Genomic DNA, 21,700 nt, shown 5'->3' with positions numbered 1-21,700 from the left:
TTTATTGCCCCAAAACAACCAAAATAATAACACAGTTTTACGTTTTATGTGTGTATAATAGTTTAGGGTTGTTTTGTATGCATACATTTGGACTGAAGCTGAGTTTCCAGTACAAACGATATTGGCTATAGCATCGTCTAAAAAAGCACTTTAAGCTCTCCGCAGTGTAAAAGATCGTCTAACACAAATTTAAGACGTTCGGTGTATAAGAGTGTAATAAAACCGATATATTACAGTTTTACAGTTTTTATTATAATTTTGCCTTTTTCTTTTGCAATGAAAAGAAATTAAAAAGAAAGATTTGTCTGTATCCATGTAACCAAGAAACAGTACAGAGTATTTTTTATGAACTGTATTTTATTGAGAACTGTTTAAAAACACATGGTATAGGTCAAGAATTGCTTAAACTCGTTATAAAAGCGCATTTGTAGATCCTTGAAAGGTGAATGATATCCTACCTTACTTCACTAAAGTTTGGATAGGTGGGTTAAAGAAACATTGAATTTAAAGCAAATATATCAGTTGAGTTGAACTTGACACACCATTCATCGCCTTTATTATCCTATCGGTAACTGTTCTTCTAACTTACTTTAAATTTATAGTATTTTCAACGAAATATCGAAAACGTGGTTTCAAACTCTGGACCTACATTGTTTTTGTATTGTGAATTTCCTTCAGAACTTATAGTTAACATCCTTGTTTAACATCCGCTTTTTAAGAGATGCTATATACGGCGCTTTTATTGACCACATGTGGCGCACCAACCACCACATACAACGTAAAATATTACTTTTGTTGGTTACTCAGACTAAAAAAAAACATGAGTGTGGATTATAATTATTGTGGAACATTTTTTTTTGTAAAACTGTCCCATTTTAATTATCCTTATCTTGAATGACTTAAAAAAGTTATTTGAAAAACTTAATGTAGTGTGGAAAAACTTATGCAAAGTGATATACAAGGTTAGATCACAACAATATTTTAAACTCTATATATCCTGTTTTCGTTTGGAGGAATTGATGATGCCAAAATATAAGGTAAATCATAGATTATGTAATAAAATTTAGAATACAGGTCGATTATGCTTAGACTATTGAGATTAAAGGTTATATATATTGACAAACAGTTAACACCAGAAAACTGTTGCTTTATGGGTCAGAGATGTAAGCGGGCCCGAACCCGAAAGAATAAGCACGGCCCGTTTTAAGAAGTCCGTTTAGGCCCAAAAGTTTGATCGACAGTCTATACATATAATAGACAATAATAGCCTTAACTGGGTGTTTAAGGGCTGTTGGACGGACATAGAATGTGAAGTCAGGCCCGAATTAATCGAATTAATCCCGTTTGTTAAAAAACCCGGCCCGACCTCTAACTCTGGTATGGATCGTCTATACCAGGGCTACTCAAACTTTCTTGCTCTGCGACCCCATTTTAAAACAGAAATTTCTACGCGACCCCTTGATGGGTATGATGTAAAGAAATACTTATATTTTATGTATATACCATCTAATGGCGCCTAAAAAGCCTAAATTAATTTCTAACTTGACACAGATTGACAGCCTCAGTTCTTATGACATCATAATCTATATTGTGACGCTTGTGGTATCTGCTTTTTCGCATTGTTTGCACACAATAGGCATAAAAAAGTATGGCGCATATGGCTAATAGGCTGGTAATACTCTTTTAAGTTCTACAAAATGTATTTAGAGCAGTTTGCATACACGGGAATTATGTTTAATCAATAAATGTATGCACGTATACCATTTATTGTGACTGACATAATAACCCGTAATGTTTCGCGACCCCAAAATGATATTACGCGACCCCAATTGAGGTCGCGACCCACAGTTTGAGAAGCCCTGGTCTATACAACCTGTGCTTTCTTTAGTTCATTGACGCAAATGCAAAAGCTTGTATTATGGAAAGACAATAGCAAAACGTGGCTTTGCCAAATACAAACAACAAACCCACACAAAACCAAAGAAATGTTCATAAAGTTGAAAGAGCAAAACATTTCATTTTCTGAAGCTGCGTGGTGAAAGTTCAAAACAAAAGCGGACACAACAGAATTTCACAGTTAAATGGTGCGAGAAGCATTTTTACGAACAATCGGGTTCCGACAGACCTTGTATAATAAGAACATTTTGGGATAGGCAAGAATATTTTGTAGCCGGTCCTTTGCAGTGACAAATTGCTCTGAAATTGTTTTACGTTTGTGGAATCCAACCCTCGGCTTTACCTGAAAGACATCACAAATTTGAAAAAAATGAAAAGAATATGAAACTAACTTATTTCTATGCAGTTAAAAGCATTTCACGGAAATCTTTTTTCATTGATTTTTTTCACAGTTAGCAAACTTTGCCAATTTATGCAAATGTGCTTTACTTGAATTGCAATTTTTGAACAAATGTTTATGTAAAGTGGATCCATTTGACACTTCTTTGTTGTTTAATTCATGATGGTTGACAGTAAAGGTTTATTTTCTACCATACGTTGTCTAGGAATAAGCTGTTTTTCAAAATTTGATAACGCACTACTGAGTTAAATCACCTGCGTAAAACACTACGAAAATGCGCCACAAAAATTATGCACGGGTTTTTGTATGAATCAAGTCTAAGTCGTTTCTCCCAAACCAAAATCCCAAGTTTAAAATGTCGATTGTGGGTGGGAAAATACCAAGCTAGGTGGAAACCAGTTTTGTCAAATTATTGTGATGGTAAAGTAACAACAGCTTATGATTCAGTGCGACATGAAAAACAGACGAAATTTGCAAGTGCGGCTCACGTGTGAACTAAAATCCCTCTTCAAAAACTCTGGCTCTGCCCAAAATACCATCACGTTTGCGACTTTTAATTACTGTGGATGGCTTGGAACCAACAATTAAGGAGTTTTCTGTTCCAACTGATAAGTAGGCGTTGTTAGGTTGCGACTTTACCACCTAATTACTGTATTCATCAACCTCTTGTGGATTATGTGAAAACGACAAGTCAAAGGTGACAATGCACTTTTCAGGGTATTATTTTCATTCCTACCGATGTTTTTCCATATCCAGTCGGTGAAGTAACTTATACGTGCGTACACGCCAGGAAGCTTGGGAAGGCCACAGTCAATTCCCCAACTTACACTGCCCGCCAGCATCCAAACATTCTTGTCTGTTGAGTAACAGGAGAGAGGCCCTCCCGAATCACCCTAACAATACGCATATCATGTTACGTTGAATCGATGGAGATAAGATAGCAGGTTAAAGGCAAGTGTAATGTTTACCACCTATTGAATACAATTTTCAATTTTGCACTTAAAAAGGGCATTGTCGGTAACAAAAACAAAACGTATGTTTAATCATTACTATCTGTTTTACGCCCACGTTTTTGTAAGTTTGTGCCAATCGATGGAGGTTATAACCAAATAGAATATTATTAAAAATACAATAAGACATTGTCAAGGTGTTGAACCTTCATTTGTTATAAAAAGGCCTCGGGTGTCAATTATCCTGACAAGGAAACTAAACTGCTTTTAACACCTTTAGTACCACCTAGCGGTAGTATGTATGTAGGTTATATTCACTGACAAGTCTAAGAGCTACTAGCGAGTAGCGAGGGAACGGCAACCTTTTTGCGCTGCCTGGTTGAAGCCATGCAGGTTTTGTGGGCTGCCATTTAATGAAATATCAACTTTTAAGAGATGGATGAGGTTGTTTTGGCACCTAGAATTGTTAATAGTCAATAACAAGCTAATTTCGTTTATTAAGTCAAGTCTACATAATGCATTGTTTTTGTGTGGCTCTTTACAAATTTCTCATGGACCAATGTTTTCTAGCCCTTGCCCTAAGCCAACAATTGCTAAATTCGACAACATAATTTTCGGTGTTCTTACCTGGCAGGCGTCTCTTACTCCTTGAGCTTTTCCAGCGCACAACATCCGACTGGTGATCAGACCGTCCAACCACTCACTGCTGTTGCATAAAGTGTCGGATATTATGTCTATCTGTGCGTGTTGCAAAACATCCGGATGTGATGAAACTCCTATCGACAAAAACGAAAGCGAACCGTTGTAAACCATGAAAATGAACTATTGCTGTTTGTTTAATGTCCTACGAGAAATCCGTACATGAAAACATCTGTTATCACAATAATGTTGCGCCTTAAAAACATACTGGTGTTCGTTATTAACTGCTACAACTTTCGTGATGGTTAGTCTATAGCAAAATAAGAAGGTCGAACGATTTAAGCACCCTTATTTCGCAAGTTTTAACGGCATCGCGAACACTTATTACAACGGAACAATGGGTGGAAAGCAAGCCCTTGTTGGTTATAGTTTTGGACCAAAAGCTTGGTGAAACAGGCTTGCCAACCTAATGTGTCGGTGTATAACTGTACGCAAGGGTATTAGGGTTTGTGGCGCATTTTTTTTTATTGTCTGATATTGTTGGACGACATTGTGTGATATAACGTTACTCACGTGTGTGTCATTGCACAAAAATTTTGCACACTGTTGCAAAATGAAGCTATTTTAAGAGAAAATTAGTCACCCTTTAACTTACGATATTATATTGGCCAAACTACACGTTAAATGAAAATTACAGGTTTATCAACTTACCAAAGGAATCCACTGCACCCCAGCCACTGACATAGCAACTCATGCCAGCAGGAAACTCATGACTTTGCGGCGGAATACAAATAGGTTGAATTACCTCAGTAAAGATGATTGGCGCGTCAAGCTACCAATACAAGAATATTTAAACATACTGGTCGTAGGCTATACATTGTGTGACTGCAATATGCAATGAATGTTGACTATTACCTTCATAAGGCTTACGTCATAATCATATGACATGTCAATCGGGTAATCTTCATGTTGGATAATTTGAATGACGCTGCGTTTTTCGGCAGGAGACTCATTGCGTTCAGACAAGGCCGAAGTCCCCGCGTAAACTGTCCAAGATTCTTCATCCATGTGACTGTCAGTAGAAAACATCAATGTTACCATAAAATAATTTACCAGAACATTAAATCATGGTTGATTTATTAGATAAACAATAAACTACAAAGAAAACATTACTAAGGGCTTTATTTGCACAGCTATATTACAAAGAAAATGTCAGTTGAGGACACTTGGATTTAAAATTGGAATACAACTATACACCATTTCCACTGTAATCAGGGGCTAATTTCGCCAAATTACTGTTTAACTTACTCCTGTGTACAATGGGCCGCTGTTAATATCCAGTTTCTCAGTATAATGGATCCTCCGCATGTCACACGACTCACACCTTTTACTTTTAACCAGAGGCTGACCTGGAGTCAAAACATGTACCGCGGTGAATTTGGCGAACAAACGGTACAACAATGCATGTCATACAACGAAAACCAGTAACAGGCCATACATCGCACAAATGTCATTTCTGACAATTTGGCGTAAATTTAAACTGAATTTGAACAAATGAGCCCAAAGCAACAATCTTCTGGTAAGTCGAAATGAAAAAAGTAAGCTATAGCATGCAAATATGATGTAAGAGCTACAACAGTCAAAACAGGAAAATGTTATGCATTGGTTCAAAATTGCCTTTTTATCTGGTTAATGTATTGAAACTTTGTATATTTTACCTGCCACGGTACTATTGCATCTTCCCCTCCCATCACACGGGATTGGACAATTCTTAAACCAACTGGCGTTGGGTTGCTATTCGCGGGAAAAACGTTTGGATTCTGCGAGCAACAAACAACCACCCTGATATTAATCTCGATTAAACGTCACAATCTTGATGCATTTATATGTTTCGTTTTATAATTTGGCCAAACTTAAAAACTGCTATCTACTATTTGAGTTGTGAATAATGACACTTTTGGCCGCAACGGTTTTGGATCTTACAACACAATTAAGCGTTTAGTTCTCACAAATACAATTAGTCCTACTGCATTGAAATATTCAGTGCAAACCAGACAGCATTAATCTTGTTTCCTAAACCTAATTTGTGTTACTAGCTAACAGCACAAAGAACGAAGATTTTGCCTCGCAAATAAGAAACGTATTTTGCCCCATACGAATCCGTTAAAAAATGTGTAGCCTGCTGTTTCAAAACCGGTTAGTAGAACAAACTAAAAGATTTTGAATCACAAAGGAATAGCAAAGCTTCAGGCAAAACAACTGAAGATTAGCTAGTAAAATCAAAACAGGGCACAAGCATTCCAAAACAAGGTCAAATTCAACCATACAGTGTACATACCTGCCAAGGGTATTGTCGTATGTTCGCTGGCTGTGCACCAACTATACGACTTGAGATGCGAACTCTTGAATCGTTCACCGGTTGTAAAGGATTAAACGTTAAACCTGTGCCTGCATATGAGCGCACGTCCACGGCATCTTCGGGCAGGTATTTGGCAGGAAAAACGCCACAAAATAAAGCTGCAATACAAATTTATTCACTTAGTGTTATGTAGAGTTAAGTCATCTCCGTCCCTAAACAAGCTGTTGATAATGTTTTAAATCTTTAAGGGGGCTTTAAGGTGGCCCTCAATTCGTACGTTTTAGTGTTTTGCAACAAGAACAGCAATTTGATATCTAAAATACGTATGGATAGAGCACATTTTAAAGCTACAACCCCGTATAAGCTCTGCTCCTGACCTTACGTTTTAAATTATCAAGAACAGCTTCATTTGAGTCGATGGTAACGCGAGGAAGTTTTAACATAAAACGCTCAAGAAAACGTTATGGTAGATAAATCCACCAAAACAAAAACAATCGACACTATTGTAAACCTACTTTGATTGAGTTTTATATCTGTGACGGGAACAGTTGAAGTAGTTGTCGCTGTTGTATTGGTGGAGGACACTCCTGAACAAAAAGTGTGATTGCCTGATTGGTGAATAATAGACAATATGTGGTGGCTTGTCTCTCGTATTCGTTAAGTTTGTCGCACTACTAAGTGCTAATTGTTTGTCATATACCGTCTAACACACACAGGGTGGCCCGTGCAAGCATAAAAATAAAACTAGGTCGTAAAATCATATCAATAAAATGTCATGCAGCCGTATTAATATTATACATGCTTAACAGGACGATAGACACGAATATCATAACAATATTTTTTAATTGGATGTTTGTGGTTAGTTGAACAAAAATGTTGTGTAACTTTTTAAGAAGGAAACAAATAACTGAAGTTATGCAATAAAATGAAATTTCGTTATCTGGAAGAAAATAGACTCTCACCAGGAGTAGAATTGACTTGTAGTAGAGTTGACCAGTAGTACGGTGGACTAGTAGCAAAAGTACTGCCGTTGACCTCAGCAGTAGTATTGACAGCTTCGGACTTGTTGCCAAATACAACTGAATGGCCAAAAAGCAAAAAGAAAACAAAAAATGATGACCAATCCGAAACATAATCGCACAACAGAAAGAAAATCACCAGCAATTGTTGACGGTCATAATCATATCTGATTGCTCAAACACAGACATGAATCACCAAGTGTTATTACACTGACTGCATTTGGGCGTATTTATTAAAAAAATCTACTTGACAACACTTGTTGCATCTAGTATATTGTGCCGCAAAAGGCATGTGTTTGTGGCTATTTTTGTGTTACTTTTTTGCGTTTCCTTAAAATCGTCCTAATTTTGCCTGAAGAAATCGTAATGTTCTGCCTTAAGTGTAGCCTAAGGGTAGTGGACAGAAAAAAATGCGTCATTGCCCGTTTGGAGCTGCTAAAAAACCCAAATCGCAAATGTTAAATATTACAAATAGTAAAGTGTAGACGCAGAAGAACAATTCTCCTAAAGATTAAATTTGTGTACTACCATAAAAATAACCCCTAAAGACCATAATTGACCAATTTTGCTCATATTTCTCAATAAACCATGTATTATTTTGCATGTACGCTAAAATGCCTAACACGTTCAGTAGCAGCAACATTCTAATACTTGATTTGTTTACCGCTGCTTCACCACCGAAAAGCTTACAGGGCCAAGAAACTCCCACTTTGACAAATTTCCATTGCGGTTGCCACGTTCTTTGTAACACTACAGATTTGCGAACGAATCTTCAAAACGTGACTTGTGTATGTCACCAGCGCAAGCGAAAATGCATTGCGTCATTGGCACACTTTTATGCTGTAACAATAAAATGTCGTGCGTCACAACCAACGTAACCCAAGGGTCAGGGCAGCCAAAAACTGTGACTGCTAGGGCGCTAATTCGACTGTTTTTTGGGCGATATGCGTCACAGTGACAGAGCGTACAGCCTCAGGTAAGTTACGCTGGAATTTTTCAAGTTCAGTAATTATACGCTTGCAAGCGATTATGTGGGTTAGGTCGAAACGTGATCACTTTGTGTTCCCCAGCGGCACTTTTTTTCTCTTTTTTGTTGTCTTGGCATTAACCGCATTACTGTGCATATGCTGGTGGGCAAAGCATGTGTTGTCGGTTAAACTTTCTGAGACGGGGAAAACACGTTAGGATTTTCCGAATGCGCGTTAAATTTCGCTGCTTTCCAAAAATTCCGTGTTTTTTTCATCGAAACAGTTTAAAGTACATTATGCGAAGTCATTCACATCGCCATTTCCTGTTATCCCCCTTAATGAACGTTTTAAGCAGCCTATTTTTGCAAATCGTTCCTAATGTCCCTTTATATGACCATGTTCTTATTACACGAAAAAATAAAAAGCGTGCTTGCTAAACAAACTAAATTAACAGCAAATAAATACAACATGCACACACACACACACAAAATGGTTTAAATTAGAAAACAAAACGTGTCGTATACTTCACAAAACACTTCTAATAGTGAAAACTACCTTCACTTACCGAAATAAACCAAAACCGATAAAGTGGACAGTGTAATGATGGTCAAGAGAATCACCAGAGCAGACAGGGTCTTGGTTCTGGCGTCGCAGGAGTGTTTTGCATCGACTGATTCCCGGCGTGTGTTTTCAAAATCAACATGGGAATCGTAGCTTGGCGGTGGTCCATATGAGCTTCTGCTTGGTTCACTAGTGGAGGGGACAGCTGCATTGGGGAAAACGTCTCTATACACATGTCGTGAACTGGTCTGTGTGCCCTTCGCTCCCCCACTGTGGTTATTGTTCGTACTAGCACAAGGCAGTCCATGACCGAAATCAAACGTTTTTGGAACACTTGCTGAACGTCTGGCAAGTAGATGAGGCGGTTTGCGTACTTCATGCATAGTCGACAAGGAAGATATGCTAGGACAGCGAGGAATACAGGCCTGTAATGTTCTGTTACCGCATTCTCGTCCGACAAGCATCCTACACTGACATCTAGAACACCGCGTTGCAACAGGGTGAGGTAAAGAGGTGCGTGCAACAGAAATATGACTTGCAACATCTGTAGCGCTATTTGTATTCTCACAAATTTTCGGATCCCTGGTTACGAAGCTGTCACCTGCAACGATTAGCGTAGAGCACTTATCTGTAGATTCCGCCATGCAGCTTGACCTGTTCGACATGGTAGCAGTGACCACAAGGTCAGGAAGGGTTGTTATCTTTAATTCCCGTCCACACTGCAAGTGAAGGTCAGGGGCCATACGTCCATTTTCGGCTTCAGCTCCATTTCGATGTATGGCGCATAACATTTCTTCTTTCACAACAATGCCTTTGTTACATCATTAACAATAAAACATATCTATTTCTGCTGATTGATACAAGCATAGAGCTGTCTTACATGTGTGATAATGTTTTGGAAATACCAGAAATGGACCATTAACACAATAGCTCTATCGGGAAATGACGCAATGTGATGATATTACGTGTGGTGTGGCGGTGCGCTGAAATTAATCATAGTTTATGCTGGCAACCCGACTTTTATTGCTGTATTGATTACTGCTGACCATTTATAAATCAAACGATGTCAATTCCTCCACTGCATGCTTATCCTGTGCTAAGCTATACACTGTACTAAACCTATTGCTAGCAACTGAAAGCATTGATAAATCGTATGTGGCTTAAACTGCGAAACGAATACTTACAGCTCTTTTTTCACATAAGACAGTTCTGTATTCGGTTACTGATTAGTATATCAATTATATTTATATTGGCTCTTCGGAAATAAGGTGCCTGACATATCGCCATACATTTTTGACAAGATGTGTGTCTTTCTGGCATGCCTATGTTATGCAAGAACCTGGCAGTATCTACATAAATACTTGACTGTGCGTGAAAATAGGAACATGTCACATTTTATAAATGTTTAACTTGAAACTGACCACAGCGAAATGATTTGACCTGAAACTCTTTTCATCCTGAAAAGCCACACTTGATTCATCTGCTGCAATTGTTATTCTACGTCACAACGACAGTTTGTTGCGTCACACTGACAAAAGCCTTTCTCAGCTGCATGTGAAACAAGTTCTACTTTTAACCCGCCATGACTGTCGCTTCAAAGGGAAGTGTTACGTCACAATTGAGGGAGGAAACACCTGTATTTGGCTCACCCTGATAAAATATTCTCCAGTACAGCACAGTATAATAAAAAACACAACCAAAACGCGTTTCTTCTGCTAAAAAGAAACCTGTAAACTGATTGTGCTTGACTGTTACAATCTGCTGTGCACAGCCTCGGGCCGCTTTTACGATCTGAAGCGTTTGAGAGAAACAGACGGGACGTAGTTAGTCAACGCATCTTTATCTATATCAGTCTCACACGCGTTTTCACACCAGCCGTGTGATTAAAGAAGAAAAGTTTTTGATAACCGCTGGGGTCATGTATTTGTCAGTCTTTGTCGGCACACGAAACGTAAACGTACACAAAGGTTGACTTTGTCGGTGTGCAGGTGTTTGCATTGTCTACCTCTGTTGATTTTTATGAGTTTCTATTTTTAACTAGAACCAGGATGTTGTATGTATTGTTGACGTTTTTTTCGCCATATTGTTGCACTTGTTGTTGTTTTGAAGCGCATGGCTTTCTTTTAATGGCACAGTTCGAAAGGAAAACCCATAATTATTTCAGTGCGACCAGCGCGCGTCAAAACAATAGCTCTAAAAACAGTCCGCACCGCTCGAAACACAATACAAAATGCCATGAAACTTGGGTTTTCAATGAACTATATGGCCTTGGTACTTTGTGGAATATTGAGCAGATTTGTGTGTCTTTTCTCAAAACCTTGTTTTTGCATGTGCACAATCACCAAATAACATTAGTGTTTTAAGTTGTTGACATATGAGCATGTCTGCTGTAGCTGCTCTTTCATGTGAAAACTTTTCATGCCCACGGCATTCTCATTGGCCAGGCTGTACTGAATTGACCGCGACCCGACAGTGACACCTACCGCTTAAAGTTATGTTTCTAAACCTAACAGGTACCATAGTCACAAATATACACAACAAATTTTCTGAAGTTCAATGTAGAAACTGATGTTTATTTACAGACAAAAAGTTGCTTGGAAATGAAAGCCACTACATATTAGATAATGTACATAGGGGCGCTTGAAGCTATGGTAGGCTGGCTGTCTCGCATTTTACGAACAAACATCTTAAACCAGTTGTTGAATTCCTTGTCGACATCTTGCCGATCCTCATTTAGGTAAACTGCGAGATCGTTTTGAGGCAGCAGATTGTCGATCAGTTCTTCTTCCATTTCTCCACCGCGTTTACCTGATAAGGCATAGATTTATTTGTTTGTGAGTTTTTTTTACTTAAAGAATGCAACTATTCCTTGATTGTATGTGTACCTGACCGCTGCTTGTGTACACTTTTTAAAATTTAGTCTCTTCTTTGTTTTTGGCAAAATTTTGAGATATGTGTCATTGACATTGACCTGGTGTGTACCATTTAGATTGCGGATTTAATCCCATATAAAAGCAGGGGTATAGGTCTTCACATCTTTACCTATTGGATTGTCAAAATTAGATTAAACAAACAGTTCGAATGCTATGTTTTGCAATTAGTTTTATATGAAATGCCGGGGCATACTACGTAAACTTAGACGTATATAATTGGGGTCTATATGCTGTTACAAAAAATCAGGTTAATTGGGGTCTATATGCTGTTACAAAAAATCAATACCCAAATCGATGCCAGTTAAATTTGGATATTTTAAACTTCAAAGTTTGTTCCATTTTGGAAAGTTTCTGTGAAAAAAACTAATGTAGAAAGATATTTTAGTTGAACGACTGAAGTGGTGGTTTTTAATATTCATAAGGTATAAGGTTCACTTTACCGGCTAAAAACAAATAGTCGTAAGAGAAAAAATGCAATTTATGGTGATGGATAAGACTCTTTGACTAGAATCTGGTTCTAGTTTATTATATACATCTACTTTTCGTCACCAAGGCCTTAAACACGAAATATTTGTGAGAAAAAGAAATTTCGCTGTCATTTTTGTAAAAAGTTCATGAATCACTGTAATAAAGCATTACAACGTTGTATTTTAGTTTTAAATTTTATGCTTACATTACCTGTTCCTTGCACTCCACAAAAGGCTTCCCATAATTCCTGACTGACACGAAAGTCTTTACACAGCGACAGTTTCACCAATCTTTCGTTGAGACCTGTTAAAACAAGTGAATATATTTCTAACACTCAGCTGTTATTTCAAACCTCATCTTTGTGTTAAGGTTAAACAACCAGGCGTTTTTGTAATTTTTCGGCGACGTGACCAGGAAGGTCAGAATTGTAAGCGCCCCTTTATTTACGACCTGAACCAGAATTGTAAGTAGGGCCGGATTCAGTCATTGGTCATTATGTGTTATTGTCCATTGTGTATGTGAATTATTTTAGGCATGTCAAACAAACTTTCGCGCCTAAATGGGCTTCTCAAAAACAATTCGGGTTGGGGTCGGGCTTCGGGCGTATACTTTCAAATTCGGGCCAGGTTCGCGCTCGAATTTCGGGCCGGCTTAAAACTCTGGTCCCGAATCCAAAAGTACAAGCCTGAAACCAAAAATATATCAAAACAAAAAAGTCCGTAATGTCGATAAAATGCCGGTACATATGATACCGAGTGTGAAACCAGCCTCGTGTAAAACCCTTTTTTTCAAACGAATCCAAAAAGCCCAACCCAGGCCCTGGTTACAACTCTGTTGCAGGTTTTACACAAAGTTGAAAGCCAAACCAAAACCAAAAGTACAAGATTGGAACATTACCTCAATCCGGAGTTTGTTTAATTTAATTCTCTGTTTATGCTCGAAAATAAATTTACTATTGCGAAATTGCGGCACAAATCAAAACCATAAATGAGGCAGAACCTGGATTTGTAATTTTGTTTCAAGTCAGTAAAACTTTTACCTCTTTTATACCACCAAATTGCTGTCATATATACCTGCAGTCTGATGCATAGGTAGGGCGCTGCTTTCTTGAAATGCTTCGCAGAGAAGAATCACTGCTACGGTCGAAAGAAATGTAAGGCGCGCCATGGTTTGTTTGAGTAATATTAAACACAAGATTAACTCAGTCGACTACGAATTGTTACAAATCTGAAAACAAATACGTCTGATTTATTGTATTCCTAATTAAACCGTTTTTCAATGACAACATGTTGGTTTTATCGATGCCATTATCGTAATTGATAATTATCAATACTTCTGCTTCAATTTTTTGCGCCCAGAAGTCTGCCTCTGAATCAAACCTGCCTACTACAGAGTGCATCAGATGTGAAACGATTTTAGGGATTTCAGCATTTCCATGACTCGTTATTGCAACTGCCGTTCTTTTCGACCAATAAGCATATATGCGTGACATAAAATTACCTGTTTATTCAGCCATGGTCTCAATGCACATGGGTGATAAAAAAATACCTGGCCACATTAATAATTAAACGTGTAACCCTTTTTGCGGACTGTTGACCACCGTGGGTTTGATGAGAATCCTTGATGGGAAACCATGCCACCAATATGGATTTGACTGGACAAATCGCCTGCAATATGTATTTTGCGCATCATGAATAATGAAAATAAGTGGACGATTAAAATTCTGTTTCTTGTTACACGATATGCACCGAGATCAGCTTAGACGTTTTAGTATGATGTTTAAATGGCAAGCATGTTTATAACATGCATATAGTTTCTAAGCCTGAAGACAATGGTATTGACCGTCGCTTTAAGGTGTTCACCAAACGCTTTGCATGTTTCTTTTTTGATTTGAAAAGTCTCATCGTTACCACTTAACTTTTTAAATATTACTTTGAAGCTACACGATAGTACGTGTCCATGCTTAAAAGACAACACATTTTTTTAACCAATAAACACAACCTAATAGAAACTAACTAACATTTATTTGTATGTAAAGGTTTTTCTAAATACAAATGACGGAACACAAAAAGCAAAGCAAACTAATGGTCGTTTTTGCGCACAACAACCATTATCTGAGTTTATTGCCTAGTCTCACCAGGTTATTGACAAGATTATGTTTTTTCATGTGAATTCACCAACGCAAGAAAAAAAGTTGTTACAACGCAACGTTTTCTTAAGCCTTTTCCTACTGTATAAAGTCTGTACTTAGTCCAACATATATTTTCTTACTATTTGCTGAAGTAGATCAGGTACCGTTAGCTGCTAATGTCGGGATCCCTGTGTGTTCTCGATTATATACAGGCTTGAAGGGCGCATTGCGGCGGGTGGATGTAAATTCTTTATGCGGAAATAAAATGTATTCAGTAAACGGAATATTCGTCCAATTCCCAGGTGGGCTTCGTCCCGCGAAATTCCAGCGCACACTTAGTAAACATGATCCGCGAATCAATGTCCAACGGCCACATAGGCGTCACTGCGAGTCGGCGATAATGCCGGGCCGAATTTTGATAGCGCTCGTTTCCAAACGCCGTTGACACTAATGGCTGGTAACGCGTTATTCCAAACTTTTCCTCGTTGCATAATTCCATGAGTAATGCATAGAATAATGAATAAGGGTTTGACACCTGACTGGCCGATGTTTTTTGGGAATTTGGCTTTGCACTACAGAGGGTTGACAAAGGCTATTTTGCGTGCCAAACTATTGGACACACCGTAGCATTAATCAGAGAACAGTTTGCGATATTGTTTTTATTTAAAATGAGTCAAACAAGCGGTAATCGCGACCTAAAGCGATTTGTGTCACATAAATAAAGTCTCTAATTTTTGGCAAAATAGTGACAGGTAGTTCGCACTATTTTGCAAAAAAAATCGTTGACTATTAGACACTTTCTCTTTAACACAAAATTGTCGTTTTCGTACTGTGCAATAAATTCAACTTGATTGGCAATTTGTTTTGTGTAAATTCTCAAGAGAATCGAGGAACGTGACGAACGTCAATCATGGTTGCAACATCATTACCTTTGCTAACATCAACTGTGGTTTTATAGTGATAGATGATTGTTGAGTGGATGACAAATGTGCAGCTTGGCTCACATCTATCCAAGCCTTTTAATCACCCTGGAAATAACCTATTACGAATAAGGAGTAAAATCTACGGATTTCGGCTTCAAAGCGAAGATAATTGGCGAAAAAAATGTTGTATTATTTATGATTTAAATTTCGCATGAAAGAGGATGTTTGATTGCATAAAAGCCTTGTGAACTTTTTCTGGCCTTGATTGGATAGAGTATTGTTTCAAATGACGTTGAAATTTGACCCTTAAATGAGGTTGAAAGATTAAAATTGGGACTTGGCAGGAGTTTCTGAACCCACATAACTGTGCAATACAGGTTATGCTTATCTGTCACCGGTAACAGATGATGCTGCTACAAATTACGTGAATTATTTACACAGATGCAAGTTAGCATTACGGAAAATGACTTGATGCCGTTATTTAACAACAGTAGTTTGTGATACGATTCTTGGTTGTTCTTTTTTACATATAACTAGCATTTTTCGACCGCAAAACTGCTATGGAAATGGCATATAATGTGACCATTTGTCACTAAAGTTTTGACAAAACTTTTGTCATTAACATAGATCAGGGGTGCACAACCTTTTTTCTATGACGGCCGCATCGCAGGTCCTAATTTCACCAACGGCCGCCAATTGCTTGCTTGTTATTGTTTTAAAATTACTGGTGCAAAGAAATAGGTTTACATCATACATATTCCATCTACCATCCGCTTACAAAGCCCAGATTAATAATTTCTAACTTAGTGCTTAGGTTGAGCTGAACATACCTAGCTGTTTATGACATCATAATCTGTTTTGTGACGATTGCGGTGCTTGTTTTTTCACATTGTTTGCACACAATTGGCGTACAAAAAGTCTGGCACATACGGTTACTAGGCTGGTAATCTTTTTTCCAATCCCACGAAATCTGTTCAGAGCAGTTTGAAAATCAAAATATTCAGCAAAATAGTTTTAGTTACGTCACGGCCGCCAGTACATGTACTTTAATATACATGCGGTCACGGCCGCACAAACTCGTCTCCGCGGCCGCATGCGGCCGTACGACCGCAGGTTGTGCACCCCTGACATATATGTTAATCATTTAGTTGCGATGGTTCCAAAGTTCAAGTCTTGTGTATCGAATGCCAGGGGTGGTTTAGCATAATATACTTACACTTTTTGTGTACCTATGAGTTATGGTTACTGTTTATTATACTGTGCCCGAAACAACACTCCGCCGACCTTGGGCTAAGGTCGTTTCTCGTATGATAACTGCCGCTGATTTACCCTAAAGGCAGAGTCGAGGCACTGCTCAGATGTTTTAAGGTTGACTGACATAATTAATTGAAAATACGATAAAATATTTCATGAAATCACACCGAACTTTCTGTTGTTATTTTCACGAACCGCCTCTTGCCCCCAGACGTTGACAATTGACATGACTTTAGTACAGCGGTGCACAACCTTTTTGCTAAGACGGCCGCATCGCAGATCCTTATTTCACCAACGGCCGCCAATTACCTGCTTGTTTTTGTTTTAAAATTTATTGTGTGAAAATAGGGCTTGTCCCACCTACATAAACCATCTAATGGCGTACAAAAAGCCTGGATAATTTAAAACTTGATCCACAGATTGAGCTAAACAGTCTGAGCTATTTATGACGTCATAATCTATATTGTGACGCAAGAGGTGACTGTTTATTTGCATTGTTTGCATACAATAGGCGTATATAAAGTATGATGCACAGGGGGTTACTAGGCAGGTAATATTCTTTAGTCTTACAAAATCTATTTAACGCAGTTTGAAAGTCAAAATATTTAGCAAAAGAGTTTTTTTACGTCACGGCCGCCAGTGCATATATTTTAATAAACATGTTCACGGCCGTACAAAATCATCTATTCGGCGGCATGCGGCCGCAGGTTGTGCACCCCTGCTTTAGTATCAACAAAATTCTACGTAATTCTTGTACCAAATGGTTCCCTAATGCTGCCACTGTCGAAAGATGCTCAAAAAGCTCCGCACACTAAAGACAACATTTAATTCAGATGCGCTTCAACTGGGCAAAACAATAAATGCAAACTTGAACAGTATTAACTAATTAATTCCAAAACCTCAAAAGAACGTTACGTAGCATAAAACACGCCAAGAATGTCCGCCATGGATTTATGGATAAGCTTATAGTATTTCATACCGAAACGAAACAGAACAAAGTTACTATTTTTGTATAATTATTTATTTCGTTTCTTTTTCGTTCTGCTATTGATGTGCTACTTTCGTTACTTTACGGTTTCACCGAAATAAAAACTACACGCTATTTTGATTTTATTCCCTTAGTGCTGTTTCCAACCCTAAACCCTTTCGCAAAAAATTCAGAACAAAATACCGAAATTAAATGTAGCGATATCTTGTTCAGTCCTGTTTTATTTTTTATTTCGGTAATTAAGCAATTTTTTTTTATATATTTCGTTCTGGTATGAAACACTGAAGCCATGGGCTGACAAAATACACACTAATAGTTCCCTCTACAAACGTGAAAAATGTGCACCAAGACTTAAACTATGAACAACTTACACGGATAAGAAGGGCATTGGATAAATTGTCAAGGCTGAAGCCACACAACACGGTATGTCACGTTTTCGAACTACAAGAATAATACAAAGCTTCGTTGAATGTGCACTGTAGGGTAATGTCTACAACAGGATGGGCTGGTGAAAGAGCAGCTTTCTGATGTGTTCCAAAGGCACTGGTTGCAAGTACAATTTTACACACCTGCAGCGGGTTTTCAAAAATACCTTCAAAACTCTGATATGGTATAATTGGGGTTCAAAGGTCAAGAGGAATTCAGTTTTCATGTTATGTTTAACAATTTTAACAGGAAACTAAAATAACCCGATTGAAGTGTGCAAGTTTGAGCAGGTAAATGAGCTGAGATGGCTTAGCAGTTTAACAGGATTCGTGCGATTTCCATTCCAAACAGATAAATGCAAAAACAAAATGCACTCTTGGTACGAGAGGCCGAAACGCCAAACTGAAGCAGAAGACGGTTTTCGGGCGACGCTAAACTCAACAGAATTTCCATCTGTTTCCACAGTCGTTACAGAACACAAATGTGGTCATCGGCTCGTCCGAGCTGCGGGTTTGCAACTGTCAAAAAGAGTGAATAGTTTAAGAGCTAGCATGGTCAATAAATCTTATTCATTTAAATGTAAGATTATGCAAAATCTGTAGAAATGGAACGAGATAAGAATTGTACGCTAAACATTTCTGTATCGTAGTATGCAAGGCCCATTGACGCGTTTCACTAAATTAACAGATCTCCCTCTCATATGGCCAGGCATAGGCTAGCTGATATGTGTAAAGGCTTCAGGGCTGATCCATGTTTAACTTGGCTAAACATTTTTGTAGCTGTACTTTGGAGATGCAATATCACTTAAACGACTTTAAACGTAATTTTTCGTTAGCCGTTGTACAAAATTTGACATTCCTTGGTGACTAACATTTTTAGCATACAGTGTACGTCAAAACTTAATGGCGCCACAAAACCGCCCTTCTAATTCAGCAATTTTTTTTGTCACAAGACAACATACACTACTTAAAAAACAGCAAAATTATTTGCTAAAAAAGCAAGCCAGGGCGACCAACCTTGTGTAACAAGTTAGTTTGTTTATTAGCAATGAAATTCCTTCACACTTTGATGCACTTAGCGCATCAGACGTTAATAAAGCAAAGGTCATTTTAGACCACTAAAGTCAGGTTTTCCTCAATGCTCCATAAAATGTGGAGTAACAAAAACGGTTCATAAAAAACGGACGTTAAAGCTTTCACTTGAAACGTGATTAATGCTTACCTGGTTATACGTGCACGCCTTGCCCTTGCATCGACCGCATGAAAACATATCGGTTTTTGTGCCTTCATTTACAGCCATCTGATGGTCTTTAATGTTTTCTTGTTCATATGCTTCCCTAAGCTTTTTCATTTCATCACTGGCCATTTCCTGTACACATGAAAAATGTTGCTGTATGTAGAAGGACAAAACAAAAGAGCAATTATTACAGCTTAATTTAGGCATTCTACTGTTGCAAAACATTGTAATTGTAACAAATTAACATGGTAAATTATCTATGTCTAAAAAAGGCTTGTCAACGTGTGATTACATAAAAGAACAATTTGTATTAAAATTTTGTGTTAGGAATTTTTAAACTCAAAGTCCACAAACTATTAAGAATGAACATATAAGTATTGAGCCAATACCTGACAAGTACGCTGCAGACAGTGCACACTGCCACAGAATGCACTAATAACATCTTTTTGGTTGAAACAGTGTGCACTGTCTGCAGCTTACTTATTAAGAATATGCTTTGTTAATACCTCAGCTGTCATTTTGGCTACTTTTTCTGGCTTCACCACTCCATTCAATACATTCATTCGAAGGCCAATATTTTTTGCGTCTTTAAGATTACTAAATCGGCTTCGCACTCGATTTTTGTATTTGGTTCCAGTGTCTTTAAACTCAACAAAGATAGCTTCTTCAATAGCAGCAGCAACAAATGTACATCTGGAATTACTGTGGCCTGAATGACCTAAAATAATATAAAAGAGTAATTTTTTTTTAACTTTACAACACAGACATTTTCAGCAACTGTCAACAACAGAACAAAACACTTCAGTCCTTGTATCCTACTCACCATCTGCAATTAATCCTCTCAACAGCATTTCTCTGCATTTATCACGAATAGGATTGTTAGTTAGAGACAGAGTGGCAGATGTGTCCATCTCAAATGAAGATGTGGAATTACTTCTCTGTTCATAACACAATGTGTGCAGTAGTAGTGTATAAGTCTATGAGCTTTTTGAATGTAAATACATTGTCTCAAAATGGTTTTCTTTTAAAATATATGAGCATTGCCAAGTAAACCAGTGAATGAATTGATGGGAATTAACCAATATGGTTCTTTTTTTATTCTCATTTGAAAATGTGTATCACGCTATTTGTTTCTATGTAAATATCATTTTATAGTTTCAAAGGAAAATCTTCATATATTTACTTTATACAAGATACCTCAATTTGTTTTTCTTTTTGAATAGTTGTGGAAATTTCTGGTTCAGTGTCATCACTTTTTCTGGGTTCTGGTTTTTTGTTTCCATTTGGCTCTGAATAATAATAATAATACAGTTAAATTTAACGCTTTCACATTTTTTAGATTGGGATGACTTTTTTATTTTGGGAGATTACAGCAAAAACAGTTTTGTAACTTCATAATAGCACTTTAGCTTACCATCATTTCCAACCAGTTTTTTCCATCCTTTTATTAACTGCTTCGCTGCAACAGCAACTTCTTCATTTTTGGTTTGTTTTCGAATACTGTTGACAGACATTCCAATGCGCGTCTTTTTTAAAGTTGCATAACTAATTTGAATTTTCTTTAGAACATTCAACACATCCAATGCATTGTCCTGAGTCAATGTTTTTTTGTTATTAGTATAGCAGGCTTCCATTTCATATTATTATTTTTATGAGTATGATTTGTCACAACATTAGTGAAATTTAATGGTGTATATGAGATTCTTTGTTACTTTTACATAAAATTGATTTTTTGCATTTGTTGTTTAACTATAAGAAATGATTAATGAAGAACGAAAACAAGAGTGAATAGTTTGAACTAAAATACATGATGTGTATGAGTTTGGTCACACCGTTAACATACCAAACGATTTTCAAAGAAACCACGCAATTAAAAACGTGTTAGTCATGTAAAATGCAACTATTTACCGCATTTTTCTTTGCCGCCATTTTGTCTAATTTTTTTGCAATGCGCAGGACTTCCTCTTCGTTGCTCATTGTGTATTTTGGTTGAATAAGATATCAGCAAATATATGTAATCAAATCTATGCACAATAATGGCTGTGACAAAATAGGAACAGGAACTCAAAACACGTTATTATCGGTAGAATTAGAAAACAACACGATTTCATTTTGTGGATTTTAATTATTTCCCATGAGATGAACGATTTTATTCGGGTAAAGAAAATTCTGGTTCCATATTTTGTACGTATTTGTTGTATTATTATGAAGAAGAAATATCTTATCACTGATGTTACAACCTTTTAAGGATTTTTTACAAAGTTGTTCAACAAACTAGAACCTTTTCACCCACTCATAAAGACACTTTGCGTGTAAATATTCTACTTCTGCACTATCAAATCAAAAAATCATCAGTCGAACTTCACATTTTTCTGGTATTTACGTACTTCTGACAACTTTAACCTCCTGTTCCCTCCCTGGTTTTCTTTTTTTTGCAATGTGTGAAAATACGCAATTGATGGGAACATACGAAAGGTTTAGCGTCAGTAGCCTATCAAGTCCTTCGATCTGTTTTTCGAAAAATTGACTTGGGTATATTCCTTAATGAA

The 21,700-nt window shown here is 37.4% G+C and overlaps 3 protein-coding genes across 5 annotated transcripts; all 3 read right to left on the bottom strand.

Annotated features, from left to right (window-relative positions):
• Window positions 1-1,898: 1,898 nt before the first annotated feature.
• LOC145228314 (uncharacterized) lies at window positions 1,899-9,828 on the bottom strand. 3 transcript variants are annotated; one of them, XM_080093334.1, is made up of 11 exons: window positions 8,797-9,678; window positions 7,207-7,323; window positions 6,760-6,831; window positions 6,224-6,402; window positions 5,604-5,705; window positions 5,194-5,294; window positions 4,801-4,957; window positions 4,597-4,717; window positions 3,874-4,022; window positions 3,033-3,189; window positions 1,899-2,239 (listed from the first exon to the last, which is right to left on the bottom strand). In XM_080093334.1, exons 1-11 carry the CDS (start codon window positions 9,581-9,583, stop codon window positions 2,208-2,210), a joined length of 1,974 nt encoding a protein of 657 aa, XP_079949460.1. In that variant the 5' UTR covers window positions 9,584-9,678; the 3' UTR covers window positions 1,899-2,207. The 3 variants fall into 3 exon arrangements, with proteins under 3 accessions (XP_079949460.1, XP_079949461.1, XP_079949462.1); XM_080093335.1 differs by lacking the exon at window positions 5,604-5,705 and having other exon boundaries at window positions 8,797-9,828; XM_080093336.1 differs by lacking the exon at window positions 7,207-7,323 and having other exon boundaries at window positions 8,797-9,827.
• Window positions 9,829-11,334: 1,506 nt separating this feature from the next.
• LOC145229951 (uncharacterized) lies at window positions 11,335-13,416 on the bottom strand. Its single transcript, XM_080095293.1, has 3 exons — window positions 13,267-13,416; window positions 12,404-12,496; window positions 11,335-11,600 (listed from the first exon to the last, which is right to left on the bottom strand). The coding sequence occupies exons 1-3, from the start codon at window positions 13,358-13,360 to the stop codon at window positions 11,410-11,412; spliced, it is 378 nt and encodes a 125-aa protein (XP_079951419.1). The 5' UTR covers window positions 13,361-13,416; the 3' UTR covers window positions 11,335-11,409.
• Window positions 13,417-17,308: 3,892 nt separating this feature from the next.
• On the bottom strand, window positions 17,309-21,251 carry LOC145230182 (transcription elongation factor A protein 2-like). Its single transcript, XM_080095565.1, has 7 exons — window positions 21,060-21,251; window positions 20,566-20,743; window positions 20,349-20,440; window positions 19,975-20,089; window positions 19,658-19,869; window positions 19,137-19,283; window positions 17,309-18,433 (listed from the first exon to the last, which is right to left on the bottom strand). Exons 1-7 carry the CDS (start codon window positions 21,126-21,128, stop codon window positions 18,353-18,355), a joined length of 894 nt encoding a protein of 297 aa, XP_079951691.1. The 5' UTR covers window positions 21,129-21,251; the 3' UTR covers window positions 17,309-18,352.
• Between the last annotated feature and the right edge of the window lie 449 nt (window positions 21,252-21,700).

Source organism: Phallusia mammillata, chromosome 5 (assembly GCF_965637545.1).
Source record: "Phallusia mammillata chromosome 5, kaPhaMamm4.hap1.1, whole genome shotgun sequence".
NCBI classification, from domain to species: domain Eukaryota; kingdom Metazoa; phylum Chordata; class Ascidiacea; order Phlebobranchia; family Ascidiidae; genus Phallusia; species Phallusia mammillata.
This window is presented reverse-complemented; position numbering and strand designations above follow the sequence as displayed.

What these genes read in the sequence shown, in the direction of transcription:
- LOC145228314 (XM_080093334.1), bottom strand. Translation starts at nt 9,583, where the DNA reads ATGTTATGCGCCATACATCGAAATGGAGCTGAAGCCGAAAATGGACGT. An exon ending in ACAAGTCAATTCTACTCCTG is followed by an intron (nt 6,832 to 7,206) that starts GTGAGAGTCTAT and finishes CTTTTTGTTCAG; the next exon opens with GAGTGTCCTCCACCAATACA. An exon ending in GGGTGCAGTGGATTCCTTTG is followed by an intron (nt 4,023 to 4,596) that starts GTAAGTTGATAA and finishes TTTTGTCGATAG; the next exon opens with GAGTTTCATCACATCCGGAT.
- LOC145229951 (XM_080095293.1), bottom strand. Translation starts at nt 13,360, where the DNA reads ATGGCGCGCCTTACATTTCTTTCGACCGTAGCAGTGATTCTTCTCTGC. An exon ending in ACCTATGCATCAGACTGCAG is followed by an intron (nt 12,497 to 13,266) that starts GTATATATGACA and finishes TTGTTTTAACAG; the next exon opens with GTCTCAACGAAAGATTGGTG. An exon ending in TTGTGGAGTGCAAGGAACAG is followed by an intron (nt 11,601 to 12,403) that starts GTAATGTAAGCA and finishes ATGCCTTATCAG; the next exon opens with GTAAACGCGGTGGAGAAATG.
- LOC145230182 (XM_080095565.1), bottom strand. Translation starts at nt 21,128, where the DNA reads ATGAGCAACGAAGAGGAAGTCCTGCGCATTGCAAAAAAATTAGACAAA. An exon ending in TAGCCAAAATGACAGCTGAG is followed by an intron (nt 19,284 to 19,657) that starts GTATTAACAAAG and finishes TCATGTGTACAG; the next exon opens with GAAATGGCCAGTGATGAAAT. An exon ending in AGGCGTGCACGTATAACCAG is followed by an intron (nt 18,434 to 19,136) that starts GTAAGCATTAAT and finishes TCTTTTTGACAG; the next exon opens with TTGCAAACCCGCAGCTCGGA.